At 39.4% G+C, this 26,413-nt stretch overlaps 2 protein-coding genes across 4 annotated transcripts in view; one reads left to right on the forward strand and one right to left on the reverse strand.

Annotated features, from left to right (window-relative positions):
• Positions 1 to 2,871: 2,871 nt before the first annotated feature.
• On the reverse strand, positions 2,872 to 25,916 carry eevs (2-epi-5-epi-valiolone synthase). 3 transcript variants are annotated; one of them, XM_082532114.1, is made up of 6 exons: positions 25,618 to 25,916; positions 6,024 to 6,175; positions 4,583 to 5,216; positions 4,143 to 4,382; positions 3,614 to 3,866; positions 2,872 to 3,404 (listed from the first exon to the last, which is right to left on the reverse strand). In XM_082532114.1, the coding sequence occupies exons 2-6, from the start codon at positions 6,164 to 6,166 to the stop codon at positions 3,307 to 3,309; spliced, it is 1,368 nt and encodes a 455-aa protein (XP_082388240.1). In that variant the 5' UTR covers positions 6,167 to 6,175; positions 25,618 to 25,916; the 3' UTR covers positions 2,872 to 3,306. The 3 variants fall into 3 exon arrangements, with proteins under 3 accessions (XP_082388240.1, XP_082388239.1, XP_082388238.1); XM_082532113.1 differs by lacking the exon at positions 25,618 to 25,916 and adding an exon at positions 24,859 to 24,864; XM_082532112.1 differs by lacking the exon at positions 25,618 to 25,916 and adding an exon at positions 6,757 to 7,522.
• LOC309705975 (uncharacterized protein) overlaps positions 7,713 to 26,413 on the forward strand; it is a 44,662-nt gene continuing 25,961 nt past the window's right edge. The window contains exon 1 of the mRNA XM_082532104.1: positions 7,713 to 7,797. The gene's annotated coding sequence lies outside the window, so the exon portion shown is untranslated. The remainder of the gene's footprint in view (positions 7,798 to 26,413) is intronic.

A 26,413-nucleotide genomic window follows, 5' to 3' on the forward strand; every position in this document is an offset into this window, starting at 1 on the left:
AATAGGTGTGTTGAACAACACCTGTCAAAGAAATTAAATATTACTCATTGTTACTTAAGTCTATTCTCAGTTTGTCAGCTTTTTGCAGAGTTACAAATGCAGGATTTACAGGAGTTAGGAGGGTTAAGAGAATTGAATTCAGTTGACTGCAATCTACTGGCATCTAATAGTGACATTGTAACTTTAGTGGTACCTGAAAAAGGGCCAGGCGCTGCACTGCTTCAGCCTGAGCCTGTGCAGTCAGCACACACAGCCTGTGTGTCTAATATGTGAATAAAAATCAATGAAAGTTTTCCTCCCTTTTCCAATCAGAAGTTCCCAGTAGAGTTTTTGACCTTCAGCACCATGGAGCTTTTAATTTGTTTATTGTGAAGCAGTGGGCCAGAGCTACACTCGGTGTACTTAAGATGACTGATTCACTGTTTCACATCTTGTGCTACGCGCACTGAGCGTTACTAATAGCTTTTGCTTTGGTGTATTTTGGACTTTTCAATAATAGAGCCATTGATGAAACGTTCCCAAGTGTGGGAATATTTACAGTTGGTGCTACAGAATTAGTTTATTCTCCATATTTATTCAAATATAATATACTCATGGTGGCATATTATTCAAGAGTTGCCTTCCTACTCACTGGGAAATAAATATGGGAAGATGGTGAGATGAATATTGGGAAATGAGATAAAGGAATGTGGGTGAAAACAATGAACTGACGACATCAGGGCAGGGTTTGTATATAAACACATCACAACATAGTCATACGTACTGCCTCATTGCATTATGTAATATCCTCCATGTCAATTATGTAATTTACAATCAATGACAAACCCATTTCACTATATTTTTTATGTTTTTTATTATTATTTTATAGATGGAATTACTCAGCCAGATGTCTTTAGTGCTGGGTATAAACAACAACGACCTATCAAATGAAGTCAGATTTGGCTGTGCAACAACCACTGTTGCCAGTAGATGTCCACCATGAGTGCAATGAATGAAGCTTGGGGTAGTTGGCCAGTTTTTAACACAGTTGTAGAAAAAGGGATCAGAGCTTCATAAGCCTTGTTTTGCCATCCCTGCTGTTAATGCTTCCTGTCAGTTTGCTCTAATCTCTGTTTCTCTGCAGACCTCACCTCCAGTAAATGTGACTGTGTGTGTGTGTACACAGACTTATATGCAGCCTAGAAGCCACTGCATTTCAGACAGTTTTTTTCTCTGCACTTTTAGCAACCTGTAAATAAACCTGTGTAAACTTTTTCTCAGTGTCCTATGAATGAGCTCTGCCAAATCTCTCAGGAACAGTGGTCAGATATCCAGCTAGACTTATACCAGAAGGTTTTTGGCGGCTGCTAAAAGCATCTGGTTGTGTGCCACTTGCTAAGGGAATATTTAAGCCTCTGGGGTGTCCAGATCACATGAACGATGATGTATAGCAGCAAGATGCAGCCTGGATTTCAGATGTGAGAGATTTGTGTGTTTGGAATGTACAGTTATGAATGCAGATTGCAATGTAAATGATGTCTCGGAGGAGTGATGGACCTCCTGCTGTCAGGCCTGCAATGTGCTCCTCGGTTTGTGTTGCATCTTATTGCAACACCTGATTGTTCTGTGTTTTTAGCCCATCCATAACAGGGCTAAAACACAGAGACAACCATTTGTGCTCACACTCACACCTGGCTTATCTTGAATCACCCATGAACCTAACATGAATCCCTGCTAATAACAGAAAACCATTCACTTCTAAACTTTCACACTCATTGATTTCTTTTATAAAGTTATAAACTTATTTAAAAGCTACAAAAATAGAATTTTCCATTAAAATTAAGAACTGAACTTAAATAAAGAAACTACTACTGTTAAGAATGAAAGAAAAATACTTGTTACAAAAAATGAATGAGGAATCAGGATAGACTTTTATTTTATATATAGCTTGTAGGCTAAGTGAGGAAGTAATTACATAATAGTTGATGATACAATGGCATGGCTTGGGGGTCAATAGCAGAAGTAGCAGCCTGTAGAAGGATGCCAGTTAACATCATTCAGTGTTGGCGAATAAACACGGGCTGGTCTGTATCTCTCCCTCAAGCTTTACTTTACTTCTTTAGAACTACTGGCCATTTAAACAACTCCTCTGTCAAAAAGCACCCATGGTTACGTATTTATCACTGCAATGTTATTTATTGAAGGGTCTGTGCCTTACATTATTAAGCATCTGTATAATTAAAATTGAATTGAATATTTAGTCAGTTTATATTTTACGTTAACCTATCCATCCATCCATAAATTGTTTAAGTAAAACCTGTAATTGCATCTTCAGCCAAAATGAGAAATTTAAAGAAGATAAGTAGTCATACTATCATAAACAAAACTTAATGCCAGGGTGCTGGTGTAAGGATGTGGCAGTTGGAGTATTAGGATATATCAGGAAATGTGGGACATACAGAGGAAGAGGAAATTAATCAATAATGTGCATTTTATAGATTTTTGTGTTGCATTTTGATGTTGACAAAAATGCAATTTCCCCCACTTTCCAAATCATATATTTCCAACTGCACCTTTTTTTTCCCAGAAGAAAGGATCAGGAACAGTATCAGGATTGAAACGGCATTTTGTGTTTTTATTCGTTTGTTTTTTAATCATTCATTTAAAAAAAACAAATACGTGTGGTAAGATTGTGTGATGCTGTTTCTACATTTGCCTTGATGTTGACGTTTTTAGCATATCAGGTTTGCTATGAAATAAGCAAATAAATACACTTAACATTTAATTTTTTTTAATAAATGTTAAATCAATTTTAAAGTTGAAATAATGCTATTAAAAAAGTTTTAAGGGTAAAACACGAGTGAACTGTTACAAACACAAACTCCACTGATAACCAATTAAAAATCTTTAATGGCGCTTATATATTTGACAGACATAACAAGCAACGAACACAAGCTGTAAGCGGCTTCTTATATTTCTGTGGATCTTATATTATTTGCTAGCTGTTGCTGCCCTTATGTGAAAAATTATTTTTGACTGTATCACACAACAATGAGAACACTTAGGACAATAATAACAATAGGAACACACACTAACAATAATTCTGACAGTTATAGGCCATTTCTACAGGCTTTAAGATTATCAATACAAAAATAGTTATCTCACAATGTGACTGTTTCTGAAAATGCAGCAGACCAATGCTATAAACCAGTTTCTCCTACCAGTACGAAACATTTAAAAGTACAGTACATAATACTACACACTTAAAAATGTAAAAACAAAACATTAAAAAAAAAACAGTATTGAGGGGGTTGTAGGATGACACTATTAAGGGTCACAGTTGCTCTCAGAAGCGGTGCTCAGTTCCTCGCACCATTTTTCGTAAGCTCTGTGCAGGATCTCATATGATGTGTTATTAAAAATTTCTGCAATAAAAAGAAGAGCAAAGCAAAATTTTTAAATATTTAGTACAAAAGACCAACTCAAACAGTTAATTCAGCAGCAAAAAATGTGAAACTTCCAGTTCCGCCTTTGTTGCAAATACATAAGCAATGACTTCTACTTCTTTCTGGAAGGAAAAAACGTGTTTTGTAGCAGTGACAAGTACATTTAAATCAAGCAACAGGATCCGTACCTGCTTCCCCGAGACCTACAGGGAGAGGCATTCTGACCAGGCCGCCAGAATGTTTCAGCCTGTCCTGCAGAGAATTTTGTATGAGCTCCATAGTAAACTCTTGATGCCAGACAGGAAGCTCCAGGCTCACCATGCAGCTGATGATCCTCTGCTTCTCCTCTTCTGTCAATAGACCTCTCTCTTTGGACACATAAACCATATAGGACATATCTATGTTCACTGCCTCACCGTGAAGCAGAGACGGGAGAACTTTCTGGACGGGGAAGAGAAAGGTGAGATGATATCATTTGCAACCTGAATGAAAATGTGAAACCCTACACTTTTAAGATATCTGTGTGTGTGTGTGTGTGTATATATATATATATATATATATATATATATATATATATATATATATATATATATATATACAATCTCAAAAGTGTTTAAAGCTCTACATAGCGTTAATGTATATTTTGCACATACTCCATAAACTTTATCAGCAAAAGATACAAAGGGTTCAGCTGTATTTGCCATTAGTGATCATTACCATCTCTAATGCTGGACTGATAAGATGGCCAAAGTCCACAAGTCTGTCAAGGTCATCCTCCCAAAGGTTTGGGGCAAGCTCCTCCAACATAGTCATAATAGCTATGCGAGTTGCCTGTGATGCAGCCTTTAGGGTGCTGCACCCATATACACTGTTATCAGTTTGGAATTTAGTGTTCAATAGCATAGAGCCATGTTTCTCGAGAAGTTCGAAGAGGCCGCCGTGCTTCATCATAGCCATCTGCAAAAAACCGACAAAAATTGCATGGAGTTACTTCTGCTGTCGGGGTCACTCATCTTTAGTGACCTCTGGACTAGTTTCTCTGCTATAAATGGCACATGTGTGACTGTAGTACTTGACCTTTATGGCCCATGAGATTAGCACAAGTTGCTGGGTTTTTTTCAACGTACAGACTTTATCATAAATTAAATTTGCCTTACCTTTAAAATCTCTGCCAGCCCATTGGAGATATGTCGTCGGGAAACAGTCTGTATGAATGATAGATCAAGGAAGGTGGCAGCAGGTGGAATGTAGGCACCCAGCTTATTCTTGCAGTTTGCAAAGTTAACCCCTGTCTTTGCCCCTACGCTGGCATCGATGTAGGAGAGCAGTGTGGTTGGGACTCTGATGTAAGGAGTGCGCCTCCTGTAGAGTGAGGCAGCAAAGCCCACTATGTCAAGGCACACGCCTCCACCAATGGCAATGATGGGCTCTGTTCGTCGGTCAAGAGAGAAGTTGTTGACCTCATCTAAGATCTTCAGGGCCGTCTCCATAGATTTGTTCTCCTCAGTGGTGGGTAGAGCCAAGATCTTGTAAGAGACATTGTTGGCCTCTAAGTATTCAGTTAGCTTGGAGCCATAGATTTGAAAGACTGCCTGGTCAACCACCACAAAGCGTCTGATTGGCTTGTTTGATTTTTTAATGTCCTCTAGCTGCTGAGGGTCATTGATGTGGCCCAGAAGGAGGGTGTCGTTGCCTGGGTCCAGCAAGCCCTGAGTTTCAGTTACCTTGTAAGTAAAGACAATGGGACTGATAACTGTCCAGGTTGTACCCTTCTCTGTGACATTTTCACAGCTGCCAGACAAGACACAAAAAAGTATTTATTATAATCACAGGACACTACGATGACCTTTGGTCTGTATTTGGGCTGAGATTAAAAAGACTGTAAGTTAATAACAGTTAACAGTAACAATTAAAGTATTTCTGAACAGAGACGTCATCTACCTGTCCATCATCTTGGTCTAACTATGCAAGATTAAAAACAATAAATAGCTTCTTTATTAGACAGAGGTGTCATCTGAGCCTCATTTACAGCATTCTTTGTTTCTTATCTCCAAGCAGGAATCTTATTATGTCAGGATACAAACAGTTTAAAGCACTAAAACGCTCGTCTTCAAAATGCTTGATGTTGTACTTATCAATAAAAAAAACTGTGTTATGTAATCATATGTAATGCATTATTACAGAAAAAGACTGTAGTGTTACATTTCAAACTGATGTGTGACTTAAAGCAAAGAAAAATGGGTTTTTTGAATTGCAGCCAAAAGCAGCCACTGGTATTTTTCAGGAAGTGGAATTTAGCCACAAACCTCTGGCTAAATCCCACTTCCTGAAAAATACCAGTGGCACTTTCTGCCATTAGAAAAGACTAAATAATGCAGAAATTATAATTTAACTCGGCAATATTTGCAAATATCAGATTACTACTATCAAACTAACTAAGTGATAATTTGCAGTGTAGAATTTACTGAGAAGAGCATTAGACTGAAGAAAATGAAAGAAATTTGCAAACAAAAAGAGGTCAGTCGTAAAATACGATTAAAGGTTTATCACAGTTTTCCCTGTGATTTCTGTAAATTAGACTACGGTGTGTGTACTCACATTTTTGCAGCCGAGACACTGTCCACTCTGTCCTTATTGATCTTTTTTCCCAGTTGGCCCTTCCATGTACTTTTGACCCGCACTAAACTAAACTCAGTTGTCTTTTCTTTGACATCTTTTTCCTCTGGTTGAACTTTTCCCATTCTTGTAGGCTGTAAGTTACAGGTGTGAACAAAGCAAATGACAAGTTCATCCTGCCTTAGGAGCCTTTACATATAGCAGTGTTTAGAGAATGCCCTTAGGACAAGGGAGGAGCTTTTTGAGATGCTTCACATGTCAATGCACGCATTTTGCGTAACTCTGAGGTAACACCTGCTTTTTGAATAAAGTATGACATTACTTAACTGTATGTATAACAGTTTAACCACAATAAATACATACAGCAGTTGAACAGTTTTGGAATATGCACACTTTTTTGCTCCTGTTGATGAAGGTGCAGTTTTTGTTGGGTTTTTATATAAAAACAGTCATGTGGTAACAAGGACATTTTTCAAAACAGGTTTGACTGACTTCAAGGTTAAGTTTTAAGGCATCAAACAACATGGCACTGGCATTGAATATGTTAGACTGAGAACACTGATTAAGTATTAATGTTTTTTTCTTAATCTAATTAACAACATTGTAAAACACAACCTGACTTATTCTGTAAACACTAATTACAGGATACACAGAAGTACAAATACAACGAGAAAAGAATCCAAAACGTTGAGATTGGAAGGATTTACAAGCTCACCAAAACTCGCTCAGTTCTAATCTTCTTCCTGTCAGGAATATTCTATGTATCTGATGGTTAAAATGGAGAAAGAAGTCCTGGAAAGAGGCATTGCTTTGCAACTTAACATGGAGTAAGAATAGCGTAAGCTCACAGCCATGTTAGATATTTTGACAATACACCAGGACAAAATGAATACAGCAAGTGCTACATGCACTTCAAGGAAATCCTTTATAAACACAACTGCTCAACAGCAAATAAGGGAACTAATATTCAGCATGTGAAACTTGACTTTCTAACCCCAACATGTTGCTGCATGACAGAAATCTGTGTATTGGATTCCAAAAAAAAAAAAACCTGGCACTTCCTAGTGCGATATTATTTGAGCTATATTTGAAAATTCTATTTCACAGGACTGTTGTTACATTTTATAGTTCATGTTATTGTTGAACACCTTTAATGTCCATGTCAACCTTTCAAGCAGCAGAACAGGAAACACACAACTGAGTGAGTGAACCAAAAAAGACTGCATTTGATGTACAGTACCTTGACACATACACTAGTCAATCTTGCAACTAAAACTTCCCTACCCCCATTAAACTGAGAGGCTTGACTAACTGTAGTCATGTAAACCCAATGGTTTCCTTGATAATAAATGGCTTGACCACTTAACCACTTAAAGTTCTTTTCGATTTTAATTTGACTGGATCAAGTAAAGCAAGGCTAAGACGTGATGTATGCTCAGTGATCCCACACTGTTGATTCTGTTGATCTGTTTGGAGCGTTTTCAGTAAGAGAAACATTTTGTCACTCATCCAAGTGACTTCTCAGTCTTCAGTGAGACTGACAAAGAAAATGCTATGTCCATGAACAGACTCAACATTTTGCTGTGATCTTTCGTGTGCTTTTGGCAGGTCAAAAACTGAAGATGCTAATCCACCTGAGTCAAGCACAGAGGGTCCTAGAGATGGGGATGTTCACTGGTTATAGAGCTCTGGCCATGGCTCTCCACATGGAAAAAAAATCGCTGTCAAGACTGAAAATGCAATCAAGGTGCTAAAGGTGAGTTAAAATCAGAGAATTTGATGTACTCTGAAGATGCATTGGGTCCTTTTTGGATATTAAGAATACCTTTGTGATGGGTCTCATCCTTTCCACAATCAGAACAGGCTCATATTTGTAAACACTGGTTTACAAAGACATGTCAAGTTAACACTGACATTTTTTTTCAATAAGTGAATAACTGGGTCACGTGGTCAGTTTTGTAATAATCCCCTTCAAGCTGTTGCAGATGAGCAGTTTGATGAGGCCTGAAAAGAATATCACGAAGAAGAGACTAATCAGCAACAACAATTTTCTGTGATTATGCAGGTTATAGGTATAGATAACTATTTATCTTAGACAGTGGCGTGTCTAGAAAATTTTTGTTGGGGGGGCCAGGTAGGGGCACAGATTTGGAGAAGGGTGGCAGATAATGTTTAAAAAAAAATTCTACCAACCGTTAACCATAATTCAATAATCCTATAAACCTAATAACCAAATGCACTTTTAACTCTTATTAGAATGAGATTTTAACCACTACGGTGCAAAGTTTTTAGATACTGCGTTGATAAAGTACAAGAGATGTAATCAGTGCTTTGTCAGTGTTTACTCAGCAGTCAAGGAAACAATATTTGCATAGTATTTTTACTGACATATAGTGCACATATGTTTTGGGCAAAAACATTTTTGAATATTAAAATACGAACATTTGTAACAAACAATTGACAAATTAGCCAATGCCAATGTAAAACTTTATCTGCCTGTTAAAAAAAGAAGATAATCTTCTCACAAACTGGTGTTTGATTTTGAAACAGGAAAAAAGTGGGGAAACAAATGAAAAGACTAACATTTGAATAAAACCTGAAAGCAAGTAAATACTTTATATGCTGCCTTACTTTGGTAATATTGATAAAGAACAACACTGGCTGATGATGAAATACAGTCAGCTGGCATGGTGACACTGCCAGTATTAACCTGCAGGGCTGGACTGGGACAAAAAAATTGGGCATTTTCACTACAGACCGACCCACCAGGTAGTAAAGCCATAAAGACTTTGACTGAAAACAAACGCTGTTGTGACAGTGATGTATAGTCTTGTTGGTATATGTATGATTTCTATACATTTTACGTCAGATAAAAACTTTGGTTGTAAGATTCAGATAATTATTTAATAAAAGCGAGATATTTTAAATGAGAATAAGAAAGAAAAGTATTTCTTTGTGCCCCCCTTTCCCTGTTAATGCCCTACCTGGCCCCCTGGCAAAACTTTCCTAGATCCGCCCCTGCACAGTTACCAGCTGTCAGCTACTTAGAAAAGGATCCTGGGGTTATTTGTCTCTCAGAAACAGTTCATAACTTCCCTTCAACTCATTCATGTCACCTAAAAGGTAAACCTGTTTCTCCATCACCTGCTCAGCTCTGATGATTCAGTAAGGACATCTCCTGGTTTCATCTTCATGTTTCCCTCTCACCACATATCTAAACAGACATCATGACCAGCAGCTTTACAGCTGTGGCTCCAGCAAACATCAGCTGATACTAGAAATTAATATTAAATAAATTCTAACAACAGCTGATCAAGCTTAAACGTGCTGCTGTTGTTTAGCGCAACATCTGCTGGTTTCCTCTTTCTGGCGCAAAGTGAGCGATAAATAAATGAGAGAGAAAAGCCGATCAGCTGATCATTGATCAGTTTAATGATTGAAGTAGCAACAGGAGAGGGAGGGGGAGAGAATGAGAGGAGAAGAAGCAGCTGTGCAGCATAAAGACAGAATAACTCCAGCTTTGTGTCTTTTTTTCATTCTAGCTAAAGTTCGGGACAAACTGCGTCTCTTCTCAGCTCAATACGAAACGTGTAATATTTTCTCTGAATGAGGGACCATTCCATTTTTTTTAAGGAGCCCTTGGCAACTCTACTAACTAACCTTATGAATACAATAAAGTTCACTATCAGTAACATCATAGCACCCACACAGCTGTATATAAACTCCGTCAAGCTGGCTAGAACGCAGTATGAGTTATTGCAACTGACAGTAAAAAGTCAGCACAATGAAAATAAACTCCACCTAAACTTGGTTTATATCTGACCCAGATAGACTGCAGGTCATACTTACCTGAAGTTCAGTTCACCTGATACTCGGACTGGCGGCTGCCTCGGGGCTCTCCTCCTGCCTCCCCTTCCCTGCACAGAGGCCTTCCACCTGCTGGCCTCTGTGGAAGCCCCGCCATAGCCACCACCAAACAACTGAGTTATTTTTACACATCGACCTGCATCTGGCCAATCCACCACCTCTCATTGTTCATGCCATTACAAAAAAAATAAAAAATAAGTCACCGGGCATATGCCCGGTATGCCCGATGGCCAGTCCAGCTATGTTAACCTGCAACCAAATCTGCAGCCCCATACAGCAATGTTACGACTTAGATTATATCTTATAACTCATAACTCTTATGTTAGCTGCCCTCAGTAGCATACTGTCTGAAATATTCGACGGCTGCAATAATTCTTTAAGTGTTATTTTTTCCTTGGTATTCTAATTTCACCGAAGTTTACTAAACTCAACAAACTTAATATTACTTACCAGGACATTTATTCTGTCCTCATTTTCTTTCACCGAAAAATTGTTTCCTGCAGTGCCGTCTTTCGCGCTTGGCTCTCCTACCTTTGCTAACATGATGCACATAGTGCAGAAGCCGATGCTGCATTCACTTACACTCGGATATCTGAGCTTCACCGTGAAAACATAATCGGACATTTGATATTTGATTGAAGTTTATTGTTTTGCCTTTGGGGTGGCACCTGGGGTGGCCAGTCTGGTTGGGGGGGTGGCCTGTGCCCCCCCAGGCCACCCCGCTGGACACGCCATTGATCTTAGAATAGGGCTTTATGAGTTCAACCAGTTTATCTCTAATGATCCATGAGTTGAGAAGATATGTTTTTAAGCTGCAATCAGTTGTTTTTTTACACTTCTTTTAACCCTCTACTGCATGACTTTTTAATTTTGGGGGAAAAAAATATTTCTCTCTATTTTGGGGGAGCTTTAGGGTCTCTAATAATATATCAATCATAAATTTGACACCCTGTCCACCCCCAAACAGATATTGGTTTGTTGCTTCAAGGCAACACTGTGCAACAAGGGTAGTAAAATGCCAAGTTATTCTATAATAAGTTGTATTAGTACAACAAGGATGAACAAATAAATAAACAACAAATAAACAATGTAAACATTTCACAAAACAATAAAACACCAAAATACATCCAACATTTGACCCTAACCCCATACACATGCGCGCGCGCGTGTGCATGGGGTTTCCTGGAGACTTATCCTGACTCTACCCATCACAAGTCCCTGCCTGAACCTTACCCTAATCCTGACTCAAGCCTTCACCCTAAAATTGAATGATTTACCTTGCAATTTGTCCCCATAAAGTAGGCGAGACCTCACAATATGAGTGTGTAAACAAATATGTGTCCCCACAACAATAAGTAATACATGACCACACACACTGACACCCACACAGCAATATTGGTATGGCAGGGATCAGGCCCACACAATGTGCTTACACATGGCCCACATACCGCAAAGAATGATGGCCCTTTGGTGGCCCAGACCTGGTTTGCCAGAGGTGGCCCACACATGGGCCAGCACAAGGCCAGTTTCAGACACCCTGGTCGTCCTGTGCTGGCCCATGTGTGGATTACCTCTGGCAAACCTGATCTGGGCCACCAAAGGGCTGTCATTCATTGCGGTATGTGGGCCATCTGTAGGTGGTGTGCAGCCACGGGCCAGTTGTAGACACACTGCTGGCCCTGTGCTGGCCCAGAACGGTTTCAGCTCTGGCCCCAGATGTCAGCATAATGTGTACCTTAATCAAGCCATGCAATAACAACATGTGCCAGAACATGCAAAACAGTGCAAAAGTAACATGCCGAAACTCTGTTCAGACAGTGAATGGACTGATTTTTATGTAGCGCTTTTCTACTCTCCCAGATTACTCAAAGTGCCGGCTTGATACCAGATCCTGGCCAGACCTGCTTGCTATGTGGGCACTAACACACACACAGACACAGTTACTTTACCAACTGACCCCTGACCCCTGAGCTCCTAAGTGTCCCTCAAACCTCATTCAGGGATCCACTCCTCTACTTCACTGTCACTCCCTGAAAGCTCACTGTCCTCACTTTCTGAGGACAGAAAGTGCACATTCCCTTGGTTTCCTTGCATAAAAAGTTTTTACATCCATTTCCTATAATTATGAGTAGATTGTAAAGTAAAAAACATTGACTATGATCATATAAATGCACACAAACACATCTCTACACACATATCCAAATGCATTATATTGCCTGAAAAAAATTGGGCTAACTGCGCAGTGTTGCCTTGAGGCAACGAATGAAAATTAACAGTTTTACTGTATAAATAAATTTAAAAAAGTAGAACAAACAATCAAATATGCCTCTTAACATATTCATGCACATACAAGTATTTTTAATATACATTTATTTCACTATAAACATGTAAAATAGTGATCTTTATCTTGCCTCCTAATGGAGATGTCTCTCATGTAGTGCAGCTTGCAGAAAGCCCCCCCCAATTGTTTGAAAAAAAAGTTTTGGTTTTTTTTGAAGGGCCACCATAAGGCATGAAAATGTGGTTTGTTGCCTCAGGGCAACGCTATGCAGTAGAGGGTTATTTTAACTATGCACTCTTGTTTAAAAGATTATCGTTCATTTTAAGATGGCTTCAGTCTTATCTGCTGTGTATCTGTGGCTTTCGAAACAGGTGCTCCATGGCCACTATAATCAAACAAACAAAAAGCTCAGAGCAGTCTAAATCTAAATAAAATCGGTACAAAGGCAAGATAAGCATTGTTGAAAATAAAAGATACACTTACTCTTTGGTGTTTTTAAGTGTATGCAATGCTAAAAACCTGTGAGAGAGATATTTTACTTTGATGCTTTTAGCAACAGGAAACTCACGTATCACACTTTTGCTGGCACTGAGTTGCTTAAAAGTTTTATTACAATTAAAATTTCTCACCCCTGGATTGCTAGAACTCACTTTTCACTAGGAAAAGCATGCGATGATATCTGAGACTTTATTCAGCAGTTGACCTATTTGATCATAGGATGTGGGCCTTCTGTGGTTTCTTATTTTAAATGCAGAGGCAACCATGGTTAGAGTTTATAGCATTACTACAGAACACTTCTCTCCTCTGCTTGTATATATGCACACATGTAGAAATGCATGTAAAAGCTTTTGCTTAAATGTGCAACTGTGTGTAGTATTTGTTGGGGTATGCACTACCTGTTGTGATCCATATTTATACAAATAGTACTTTCACAGCAGTGTGATTCCGAAGTACAGCCCTTCATCACTGGGTGTGGGCAGCGCCATGAATAAAACCAGTTGACTTGGATCCACTGCAATAATGAATGTGTTTTGCTATTTATTGGTATTGTAGTGCTCTTTCTCAAAAAGCAACCATAACCAGCAAATTTAAAAAAAAATAAATTAGAACAAAAAAACTGAAAGGAAGTACCTCGCAAGAAGAATGCAGCAGTCATAGATTTCCATTGTATTAAAAAGTATAACAAAACCAGTTCCCAAAAGAGATCCAGTAACGACGCAGGGTCCTCTTCCCAATCCGACCCGGCTTCATCCAGAAGGGCTCCCGCACTGTCATCGCTGTGGACCGGCTGTACGTGGATGGACAGCTTTACCGCGACCCCAACATCACTCCGTGGCTGTATTAACTTCACACCAGATAAGAATCCGCTACACTCTTTTCATATCCACTCAGACTAACTTGCATTAACATCTGTTTAACTTACCAGTATTATATCGCATCTTCTCATTTTCCCCCTTGTTTTTATGCTGCTCACCCTTGTCCTTGGTTTCTTTCTTTTTTATTTTCTTTCACTGCTTCGATCACCTGCTTCCAGACTCATCCACAAACAACATCCTTTATTTTGACATTATACGCACAGCACGATCACGCACAATCATGCGCTCAACGGCAGCACATTTACATCAGTCAGACAGCGCACACAGACGTACAGGATACACACACTTAAGCCAAGCCTATTCATATTAGTAAATACTGTATGCACACACATAGTCAGACTCAGGGAGCATCTAGCCACACATTTTTTCTCTCTCTCCTTCTCTTTATTTACGAACAAGTGACGTATTCTCTCCACCTGTTGAAGCGACACACACAGCATACACCCCTAGTTATACACAGACATCTATGGGCGCACTAAGGTTTGTTACATGGAATGTAAATGGAGCTGGCTCCAGAGAAAAGAGGTTAAAAATATTTAACCAACTCAAAAAACTACAGGCAGATGTTGTCCTATTACAAGAGACCCACAGACCTCTTAGAGGTTCGAATGAACTTAAAACACCTGAGTTTCCTAATGTGTTCTCAGCTTGTTATAATTCTAGACAAAGGGGAGCAGCAATTTTAATACATAAAAATATTAATTTCACAGTACTCGATACAGTTATAGATCCAGAGGGCAGATTCTTAATCATTAAACTATCTATACTTGATAAAAAAAAAAGCTATGTATTGTAAGTGTATATGGTCCAAATGTTGATGATCCCTCATTCTTTCACGGTTTTTTCAGTGCACTCTCTGAACACTTAGATGGCACACTTGTTCGTGGAGGCGACCTCAACCTTGGACTAAATGAAGAAATGGTTAGGGTCAATACAGCGGGAACTCAGCGTAATTGGCAGTCCACAAATATAATCAAACAGTATATGAGCGATTTTGGTCTTTGCGATGCATGGCGCTCACTTCACCCCACCAGTAAGGAATATACTTTTTTCTCACATGTCCATCACTCTTACTCTTGTCTGGATTATTTTTTGGTCAGCAGCTCACTGCTGAGCGACATTTCAGACACTGAGATTCACCCTATAGCTGTCAGCGATCATGGTCCTGTATCTTTAACACTAATGCACAAGAATAATACTACGCCAAGTAAAAACTGGAGATTTAATACATCACTCTTAAAGATGAAGACTTTATTAAATATTTTAAAAAAGAATGGACTTCATATTTAGATTATAATGACACTCCCGGAACATCAGCTTCTGTTCTATGGGAAGCAGGGAAAGCTGTGATGAGAGGTAAAATTATCTCTTTCTCATCACATAAAAAGAAAGAAGAAAACAAAAATATTCAGGAATTAGAAAAAACCATCAAATCTCTAGAAGAAGCCTACGCGTCCCACCAAGATCAGGAAACATTGAACAAAATACGCAAAAGAAAACTAGAATTAAATGAGATAATTGATTAAAAAAAAAAAAATTCTTAGTACAAAGACCACGCTTACAGAATTATGAACATGGTAATAAATCCGGTCAATTTCTAGCAAACCAGCTAAAAATAAATAAATAAAAAGCAACTATATGTGCTGTTCAAGATTCATCTGGGAACACAGTATATGACCCGAAACAAATAAACAACATTTTCAGGGATTTCTATAAAACGTTGTATTCACCACAAATAAATCCATCTAAAAAGGAAATTGATCAGTTTTTAGACAACATAGCTCTTCCAAAATTATTAGACACTCAAGCAATGGAACTGGATTCACCACATCAATCTCCTGCTAAAACCAGGCAAAGACCCTGTATATCCCTCAAGCTATCGTCCAATATCCCTTATAAATGTAGACCTCAAAATAATCTGCAAAGCTCTCTCAAAGAGATTAGAGAAAATAACCCCCCTCTTAATTCATCCTGACCAAACTGGTTTCATAAAAGGTAGGCACTCATCAACAAATACACATAGATTACTTAATTTGATAGACTACTCATACAGTAAAAACATTGAAACTACAATATTTTCTTTAGATGCAGAAAAAGCATATGACAGAGTTAACTGGAAATTTCTATTTGGAACTTTACACAAATTTGGTTTTGGATCCTCTTTCATTAACTGGTTAAAAATATTATACAATTCCTCAACAGCTTGTGTCAAAACAAATGACCAAACGTCCTCCAGCTTCTGTCTCCTGAGGGGCACCAGGCAGGGATGCCCACTCTCCCCTTCAGTGTTTGCAGTTTTTATTGAACCACTAGCAGCAGCAATTAGACAGAATTCAGTAATTAAGGGCATAAAATGCAAAAATGTGGAACATAACATGACACATAACATGATGTGCTACCTTTTCTCCAAAACTCACAAACCAATATCTCTGGGGTGATTGAATTGATAAACTCTTTTGCAAGAATATCAGATTACTCAATTAACTGGTGAAAATCTACAGTCCTCCCAATTAATTGCTCCTTCTATAATTCTTCTTCTTCACCACTGCAATCGGGAAATATAAAATATTTAGGTATTAATGTTTCTCCCAAGTTTGCAGATCTAACTAAATTAAACCATATGCCACTTTTAAAGAAGGTAGAAGGCGATCTGGCTAGATGGAAATGTCTACCCATATCACTCATGGGAAGGGTTGCCACTAAATGATGGTGTCATGGTCCTGGGTCCTTTTGACCCAGCGTTTTGTGTTTTCTATTAGTGTGATTGTTGGTTCTGTTCTTCCTCTGTTTAGTGTTTACTCTGTTCTGCCCGTGTGTTCCTGTATCAGGTCCGCGTTTCTTAGTCTGTGTCCTTGCATGTGTAAGTTCCTGTTTTATTGTGAAGGTCTGCGTCTTATGTGAGTGATTTCAGATGCAGGGAGACACCGGACGTGACAGATGGTCTTACCAAAAATAAATTATTTATTCTCAATGATCCCAACTAAACCGCCATAAGATTGGTTCAGATCTCTAGATTCATACTAGAGATGGACCGATCCGATATTACGTATCGGTATCGGTCCGATACTGACCTAAATTACTGGATCGGATATCGGAGAAAAATAAAAAATGTAATCCGATCCATTAAATATCACGAAAGCACCTCACAAAACTTGCAACACGCCTTAACTCACCTCAGAACGTTAGCACGTCAGAGCAGTATGCATCACGTGATAGAGCGGCTGTGGCATGGGGACCTGTCGGTGGTCTGGATAGCATGTGGAGCTTCGCTAGCAACCCAGCATTTCATCTCCGACAAAGTTATCCCGAGAGAAGTAAAGCAAGTGTGTAAGTCCATCTCTGAATGTAAAGCATTCCTGCGTTAAGCTTAACAAGCGATATATGGAGCGACTGCCTCTCCTGCTGCTACTTCAATCATGAAACTGCTTAACGATCAGCTGATCGGCTTTTCTGTCGCGAGTCCATCTCTCTAGTTTGTTTTTGGCCCACTTTGCACCAGAAAGAGGAAACCAGCGGCTGAACAACAGCAGCACGTTTAAGCTTGATCAGCTATTGTTAGAATGTATTTAATATTACTTTCTACTCGAGGATCTTTTTCTACGTAGCTGACGCTGGTAACTGTGCAGGGGCGGATCTAGCAAAGTTTAGCCAGGGGGGCCGATAGGGCATTAACAGGGAAAAGGGGGCACAAAGACATACTTTTCTTTCTTATTCTCATTTAAAATGTCTAGCTTTTAATAAATAATTATCTGACACCCAAAGTTTTAATTTGATGCAAAATGAATAGAAGTCAATTACTGTATATAGTAACTATTAAGTCTAATATATATACCCTAGTAAGCTATAGTACTTTTTCCCTTTGGGAAGGTACCATCTGTGCAGTCTGCAATTTTGTTGAAGAAAGATGTTGAATCTATTTAATATTTCTTGAAAAATAATTGATTTCTGTGCATTTTTTTTCACACTGCATCAAATTAAGGTTGATTACGTCGATTAAGCATCATGAGGTGGAGCGTGAGGGGTGGTTCCCTATTTTTTATTTTTTTATTTTTGTTGTTGCTGGGAGTTGGAACCCTATTAGTTAGGTTGCTTAATATTTATGCTAAGTACTCTTTAAAATACCACAATAGGGAGGATGGTGTAGGTTTAAGTTTATTAGATTGATCAGTATTGCTGAACTATGAAATATTTTTTTTTGCATACAGGTATAACAGAATAGCTTTAGTGTAGTTGTTGTTTTAAACTTGAGTATGAACTTATACAAAATGCAGCAAGATATTTAAAAAACACTATATCGGATTCATATCGGTATCGGCAGATATCCAAATTTATGATATCGGTATCGGTATCGGACATAAAAAAGTGGTATCGTGCCATCTCTAATTCATACATGTCCAAATTCCTTTGGAAAGAGAAACCACCACATATAAGCTTAAAAACACTACAAAAGACCAAGGATAAAGAAGGATTAGAACTACCTAACTTTCAGCACTACTTCTTAGCCAACAGGCTTCAGTTTATCTCAGGATGGCTAAAACATACCTTCTTAGATGAACCTTGGCTAGATGTAGAACAAGCACTTTGCAATAATCTAGAGATTTCAGACCTACCATTTATCAGCTCAAATATCCAATGACATGAATGCTTCAAAAGCGTCAGCATCAGCTCTTCTCTGACAGCATGGTGGGAGTTTCTAAAATTGACGGCGTCTTCATTAATCCCATGCAAACGTACACCTATCTGGAACAACCCTGACATATTACAAAACAATAATATGATAAACTTTCCAGATTGGAGTGGTAAAGGAATCAAATACTTAGAACATATAATAGAAGGAACAGAATTTATTCCATTTGACAGACTAGTTACACAATATGGGATCAACAAGAAAAGATTTTTAGAATATCAACAAATTAAATTCATAGTAAAAAAGAAATTCAAACTGGGTCAAGTTGAACTACTTTCCAAAATTTACAGAATGCTTTCTAAAACAGATGAATCAATATCACTTCCTATTACAAAATGGGAAGCGGATTTATCAGTTAACTTAGACCAAAACTTCTGGTCTCAAATTTGCTTAAAAACCTTTCATTTAATTAGAAATCCCAGTCTTCAATTAATTCAATACAAAATACTACATAGAGTGCACTATACAAGTCATCGGATGTTCAAGATGGGCTTTACGTCTACCAACAACTGCTCACACTGCCAAATGTAACATTCCAACTTCCCCTTTAGTGTGTTTGTTGGGCAGCTTGGATAATGTCACTACAGAAAAGAATATAGCCCATATGGTTTTCACTGCCCTATGCATAGCCAAGACAACAGTCCTCATGAACTGGAAAAAGAAAAATAATCTTAATTCTAACCAAATAGAAATTATCTATTAGATTACATTAGTCTTGATACAGCCTCTGCCACCACATCAGATCAATTGCTCTGGGCTCCATTGATCAGCTCCATCACCTAATGGGGGTGGGGGGGTTATAGTTTGGTCCCATCTTTGCTGATGTGATTTGTGTGGGGGTAGGGACAAGCTTAGGGCGTCAGGGGGTTCCCCAGGAGCATCTTCCTTGGGGGGCTCAACCCGGGGTAGCGGTCATGGCCTATTAAGAGCTCTGTTGGCTCTTAGGTGACGGTTTCCTTGTGGCTGCGTGCAGCGGGGCTAGGGGAGGGTCTGTGCTGACGGATGTGGGTTACTGACCTGGTAGCCTGGCTGCCCCTGGGTGGGTCCGGGACGGGCGTGAGGTTCTGGGGTCGCTCCGTCTCTGGGCTGGGGCCCTGGCTGGGCCTCGGTGGCTTGGGTCCCGGTTGGTGTGTTGCCGGGGTTGTGGGCGGGTGGGTGTATGGGGGGCCCAGCCCTGGCGTAGGGTTCCGCCGGTTCATCGAGCCACCTGGGGGGCTCTTCAACTAGGGGGGGGAGATTGTCACATCTTGCAGGAGGTCTCCTCTCTTCAGGAACTCACTCTGCAGGAGGGGGAGATACAGGAGAGGTAGAGGAAGATCTCAGCCTGAGCGTCTATTGTCTTGTGTAGTCTGGAAGATGAGTGGATGACGGGGTGGGTGCAGTTTTCTCTGTGGTGGGGTCGGGTGGGCTGTCCCGGGCTCTGTGGGGCCAGGTGGCGATGCCGAACTAGGCCCCGGTCCGGAGGGGCCTGGACCCCCTTTCCCTGGCGGGTTGCGGAGTATGGGGGTGCCTACTGGGGTCAGCGGGGGAGCTGGCCCCAGGGAGGGGTCACTTGCCCCTCCCTTCCTTCCCTCCCCATCTCCAGCTGCCTCCCTTTTCCCGCTCCACCACAATCACCCACACATGCAGGGCCTTGGGGTAAAGGTGTGTCACCAGGGTGCAAGGGAGGCTACCCCCCCCCCCCCGTCCCCTTTTGGCTGCCTGTGCCTCAATTTTATCCCACAACTTAGACATTCACATTACTCACACTCTCATTACACATACATATAGGATCTTGGGGGTGGGCACGCTACACGGTATCCAAAAGACCATCAGGGTGTACAACCTCACCCCTGGCGTCGTTGCCCACCTCTCAATATTAAATACATGTAGACATTGAGGGCTATCAGGAGGGGCTATGCGCTTACCTGCCGCTCTCTGTCAGGTAGCTCCATGCCCTCCTGGGTTTTAAATGCACCTTAGAACACACATGCATCAACACTACATATGAGCGGGCGGAGGGAGGTTTGGAGTCTTCACACACCCCCTTCTCTGCGGCCTGCTGGAGCGGGGGAGGGGCTAGGAGGAGGAGTTGGCCATCCGACTGGGGTCTGGAATGTGGGGTCTCCCTGCTGTTGCGGAGACGGGGCGGACTGCTTCTCCCCACCCCAGGGAAAAGGGTAACACTACCTGGGTCTGGGTAGTAAGGGTTACTTTTACTTTTTACTTTTTACTTTATTTACACATTCAATCCTTGACATATCTTAATATTACGTAAAGAAATGCAATTACAGCAGCACGTCTCAGTTTTTCTACATGAAGGTCTGGTAGGTCACTGCCCAGATCCGATGTTGGCAAACCACAACATGAAAAAGAGCCATTATAGCTCCTCCTACCAGATAAGAAGAGATAAAGAGCAGGACACGCAGGTGATGGGGAAGGGTGGCAGATATAAACGGAAGAGGATAAATGAACACATGTAGTAAATATATTAATAGGGTTACTGTTAACTCTAATTCTAACCCATGGCTCGCAAGCTGCATGCGACTAAAGAAATGTGGCGAGCCGCAGATTGCTGACCTCTGGCCTAGACTGCCCCATATTTATAAAGCAAAGTTTTTGTTAAAACCTGTTAAAAATGTTTGTTTTTTTTTAAAACATTTCTGTCCCCTCGTCCTTGTGTTGGAACCCTTCCTTTATATAGCAACAGATCACAACAACAGTTGCCTCAAGTTACTTAATATTAAAAGGTATAAACCACTGGTGTCGAACTCCAGGCCTCGAGGGCCGGTATCCTGTAGGTTTTAGATGTGTCCTTGATCCAACACAGCTGATTTAAATGACTAAATTACCTCTTCAACATGTCTTGAAGTTCTCCAGAAGCCTGGTAATGAACTGATCATTTGATTCAGGTGTGTTGACCCAGGGTTAGACCTAAAACCTGCAGGACACCGGCCCTTGAGGCCTGGAGTTCGACACCCCTGGTATAGACCCTAGAATAATAGACGGATTACAAATAAAGGACAAAGCAGCATTAAGTGAAATGTTGGGCAGAACAGCTTCTGCGCTCTTTCATTTGTGTGTTTGGAGCTCAGGTGCTCAGCTGGATTCTGGGAACTGGTGAAAGGTCATTGGAGAGGCTTACATTTTTTTCCTCTAACTTGTCTATTGCTTTTATCTGACCGGCCTTTAAATTCCTTCAGTGTTTCCTTTACAAATCAGTTTTAAAGCAGGCACTGAGACCTGCAGGCCAAATTCAATCTTTTACGAAATGCCCGAGGCATCCTCACGTTGAACTTTCCATGAGAAACTTCTTTTGCTGAACTCTTCTCTACCTGTTGAAGACTTTATCAGTATCTACCAACACATCTTTTATGAGTGTTACTGAAGCTATACAGATGTTGTAAAACAAATTCAGCCTTAACTTGTTGCATCTTTATTCTCCGGTACAGTAATAGATAGGCTTTAGCTCCAGTAAATACAGCTCCAGAATCCTGGCTTTATGTCCAGGAAGATTAATCGCAGAGAGAAATGCTGATGGGTTATTTTTTCTTTAAAATGTCATATTTTGTAACTGTCTAACCAAGCCATTTTACAAAACAGGTTCCATGGACTCTGAGTTCATAGAGTTTCACAGCCCCAGGGCAACTTGCAAGGTATGAAAGACAACAGTAGAAGTTTAGCAATGAGATCTGTTGAGATCTGTTTCTAGTCTGTTGACAGGACTGACAGGGCTCTGTGTTGTAATATGTGACTTTATGCCCATAGAATAACATTTGTTTAAGAAACAGACTTTTAAATCCAGACTATTTATTGCTATTAACCTCCCACTGCATATTTCTTGTAGCTTAACAAGATTTATTGTCTTAAATTTAGCCAGATTATCCTGTCCATCTTGTTTTGAACATTACAAGCTAGTTTCCAGTCTCATGTGTTAGATGATTAGACTTGTTTCAAGTATATATTACTTTTTTTCTTATTTAGTCTGTAAATCTAAAAATGAACCATTTTACATTTATTTCTAGCAAAAATAGCTTTTAGATAGAGTGTAAAACAAAAAATTATCTCAAAATAAGAAACATTCACCTTTTTCCTTGAAATAAGAAAGTCAATCGTTGGAGGGTATATTTATTTCTGAAACCTGTCACAGATGTATTTGTTACCATGTAAAATAAGCCACTTTACTCTAACGGCATGATGTATAGCATCTTCAATCACCAAAAAATCCACAACATTTGATTGCAAATGCTCCATATTAGCAACCTCTGAAACAGGACCTAGTCATTTCTCATTTACAAATATCGGATGCTCGTTTCCTGCTTCACTTTGACAACACTCCAGCAGCTGATTGTGGTTTACAAGAGACTTGCACACATTCTTAAAGTTTAATTTGGCTGACCATTGTTTAAAAAACACTGTGTTTAGACTCGAATTTCATACATGTATGACGTATTACAGGTCCCAGGGCAATAATCTGAGAGGGAAGATGCAGCATGTAATCTTCTATCATTTTTTTTTTTAGTTTGGACTCAGTTTGTAAAGACACAACTGGGGCAAAAAGTATTTTAACAATTTCAATCAAATCCAAAATAAACTGGATAAAGGGATAAGAAGGGCAAAATCTTGATCAATATAAGCATTTGTCCAGAGGATTGTTTTAGTCTGTTGTCACTTGAAGCTAAAGTAACATTAAATTTTTTTTTATGAATTATAGAACATTTTTTGAGACATTTTATTAAATTCATTGAGTTTATATTCCAAAATCTCTTCTTCCCAAAGTCTGTTTTTGTTTCATAATGGGTTTTTCAAATTGGTGTATTTATTTCAGAAGGTCATTTAACAACTGAATTTCTTATTCAGGCAATCAGGGTCAGTGGGTGGGAAACTGAACGCTCATTGGCTGCTGCTTAAACAGGTGCTTAAAATTAAAGTGTCTCTATTATTACAAAAAAAATCGTAGTGAAATAAATATTTAATAAAATATTATAAAAAATATACAATGTAAAATAAAAATTAAATGACACATTTTAACACTTTGGTGTTCCATAGTCTAGTTCATATTAAAAAGTTAAATAGACCCTGTGCACGAGAAAATGCTAACTTTCTGGTTTGAGACCGCATGTGGGGTTGTACATTTCCGGTAGCTTTACTTTGCCGTCAAACGCTACTGCGAAGATATACTCCAAAATCATGTCCAAAACTCGAAAACGGAAAGATCGCGTTAAGTTACAAAGAGGAGAAGGTGGGAACACTCACCACTGTTGTGTCATAAAAAATCTAATGATCAATTTTGACGTTTAAAGAGTTTAAATCGATCAGTTGTTTACATCACTCAACACAAGCAGAACTGCATTACAGAATCAGAAGACACATCGTCCACATTCAGAAGCACATCTCTGTATAGTGACTGGTCTTATGATTTAAACAGGCAAATGTTCAGCATTCAAACTACAGGTGAAGAATAGTCAAACCAGATGTTTCCCCCATTATGTCGATATCAGCTAGTCAAGTACACACCTACACAGCATGTTAACAAACCGTGAAAAAAGCCACACAAAAAATGAATGATTGCTGGTAACGGTTTCTATACATTAGTATTTACGAAGGGTATGTTGTGACTAGGGCTGCCACGATTAGTCGACTAGTCACGATTATGTCGACTATTAAAATCGTCGACGACTAATTTAATAGTCGACGCATCGTTTGAAGCTTTGTAAGATCACAAAGGACGCAGGAATGAGTAGTAGGATTTAAGAGTGTAATAACGGACTGAAACAGAAGATGGCAGCACTGCATGTACAAGGATGCCAGCTGCCGTTAAACCCCGAAGAAGAAGAAGCTGTGTCCCAGAATTCATAGCGCAGCTGTCAACAATGGCGGCAGCTAGTTAGTTTTAACTTTACTCTTATTATTCTTTCCGGGTCACAAAATAAACGTTTAACATATTTTCAGGCGAGAATGTAGCTGTGTAAACCTCAAATATCTGCTCAGTTTATCAAGACACCACATATTTTCAAAAGCGCTCCGACGTTTTCGGAGACGTCTGTTACCCACTAGCTCGTTAGCTAGGCGGGGGCAAGGCTAACTAGAGCCGTGAGAACACCGGACTCCCGGCAAATCGTTTTCAAACCCACCGCCGTCTTTCGCTAGTCAGGTTAAACATATATATAAGTCACTTAGATAACTTAAAAATGTTATTGTTTGGCTTTCTTTAGTATTTTATTTGTTCCTGAGTAAATCGGTTTGGCTGAGATTAAAGTTATAGTTTTTTGCACAGCTAAAACTGTCAAGCAGACAGCTGATTATCAGAAGTGTGAGACGCTGGAGAATATACTCCAGTGTCCTGTTATATTTTAGAAAGCAAGGAGTTTATTAAACTTCACCGAAACAATCTGCAAATTTCATTAAAAATTAATAAACTACCATCTTGTCTTTATTTTTAGTTAGCACAAACACTTCAAGCTGTAAGCTAATGATAGTTATATAAGACCAGATGCTGCTGGTGCAATAAGCTGTACGCTGTACGTCCAATGGATGATGATCTGATTAGTCGACTAATCGCAAAAATAATCGGTGACTAGTCGACTATCAAAATAATCGTTTGTGGCAGCCCTAGTTGTGACTTACCTTCAAAATTACAGTGGTCCCTCGCTATAACGCGGTTCACCTTTCACCTCGCTGTTTCGCAGATTTTTTTAGTGCAAGTTTGCATGCTTTTTTTTTACGTCACATTGTGTCCTGCGTCCTGATCGCTGCAGACGATCTCCTCCGTGACGTCTCTCCTGTACAGTACAGAATCGCTGCATCCATCGCTGGCAGTGTGACTCTGAAGTGCAGTACTGTATGTCCACGATGTCCACGAAACTTTTGCACCGTCAAAAAATAAATTTGGCTACTTGATTTCACCTATCGCTGGTTATTTTTAGAACATAACACCCGCGATAAACGAGAGACCGCTGTTTACAGATACTGAGAAATATAACATTTGAATCCATTTTCTGTTTTGCTCTGAGGCGCGGGGGAAAAAATATCGACAAGTCGATGAACATCATTTACAGATATATTGGGTAAATGCCCAAGACATCTATAGAAATGTAAATCGCCGCTTGATTCATTAATTTGCTTAACTTGTTTTGGACCGTAAACAGGGCGCGAATAGGACACCGGAAACAAAGCTCCCCACAGGAGTTTCCGCACCGGAAGTAGCATATGCTAATGTGCACATAGTCTATAATGTATTAGCACTAGGTTAGGTTCCTGTATTCCTCCGTAAAACCATCAATCCCACATATCACACGAAAGTCTGGACTACGGCTATGAATTGTAATAATATGTCTCAAAAGAGACTTTAATGCTAAGGCAACAAAAACAAAACAAATCCCACACCTCCAACAGGCCATCTTGTTTGGGAAAAAGACCTGAAAGAAGTTCTTGGCGGGCAGAATAGTAGAGGTCAATACCAAGTTTGAAGGGGTGGTTTATACCAAGTCTGCATTTAACTTGTGTAGTAATGCAATTGTAAAGACGACTACAACAGTCATAGTAATTGATGGGTTATTTGTTAAAATTTGTTTTTCTAATGCCAGTTCATTATGCATGTTATGTTCACGTTTTACAAGCTTTACACAGACGAAAAATACACACACTACCTCCCCCCTGGCTGCCCTCAAGTGGCTCTGTCCATTATCTCACTGTTTGAATCGGAGTGAAGGACATGAGGGAGCAGTAGTGATGTGCGATACCACTGATTTTCTTTCCGATCCGATACCAAGTAATGTGTCACAAAAAAAAAAAAAAAAAAAATCTTATTTGTTGCCTATAAGTGGTTAAATCTTATTTTAAGTTTCAATTGTTCTGATTTGTTACCTGGAATAAGTGTAAAAGTCTTATTTTTTAGCTTTATTTAAATCTAGATATTGTTCTTATTTCAAGAAATCTTAGTAAGAAAAAAAACCTACCCCACTGGCAGATAATTTCACTTGTTTTAAGCAAATCTTCACCAAAAATAAGTGTATTTATCTAGTATTAAGGAAGTGGGTTTTTGCAGTGCCTAAGACCCGAACTCTTCCACGACATGCATTTTTAATTTGTCTTTGATATTTGGGCATATTGGGGCCTGATGAACGTAAAAACAAAGAATTACCAGATTTTTTTTAACCTTATTTTTGTTTTTAAGAAAAAT

The sequence above is a fragment of the Aulonocara stuartgranti genome (genome assembly GCF_965226115.1).
Source record: "Aulonocara stuartgranti genome assembly, chromosome: 5".
NCBI classification, from domain to species: domain Eukaryota; kingdom Metazoa; phylum Chordata; class Actinopteri; order Cichliformes; family Cichlidae; genus Aulonocara; species Aulonocara stuartgranti.

Coding starts and splice junctions, on each gene's coding strand:
- eevs (XM_082532114.1), bottom strand. CDS start 6,166: ATGGGAAAAGTTCAACCAGAGGAAAAAGATGTCAAAGAAAAGACAACT. Junction 3,867..4,142: donor TCAGTCCAGCATTAGAGATG/GTAATGATCACT, acceptor TTCCCCGTCCAG/AAAGTTCTCCCGTCTCTGCT. Junction 3,405..3,613: donor TGTAGGTCTCGGGGAAGCAG/GTACGGATCCTG, acceptor TTTTTATTGCAG/AAATTTTTAATAACACATCA.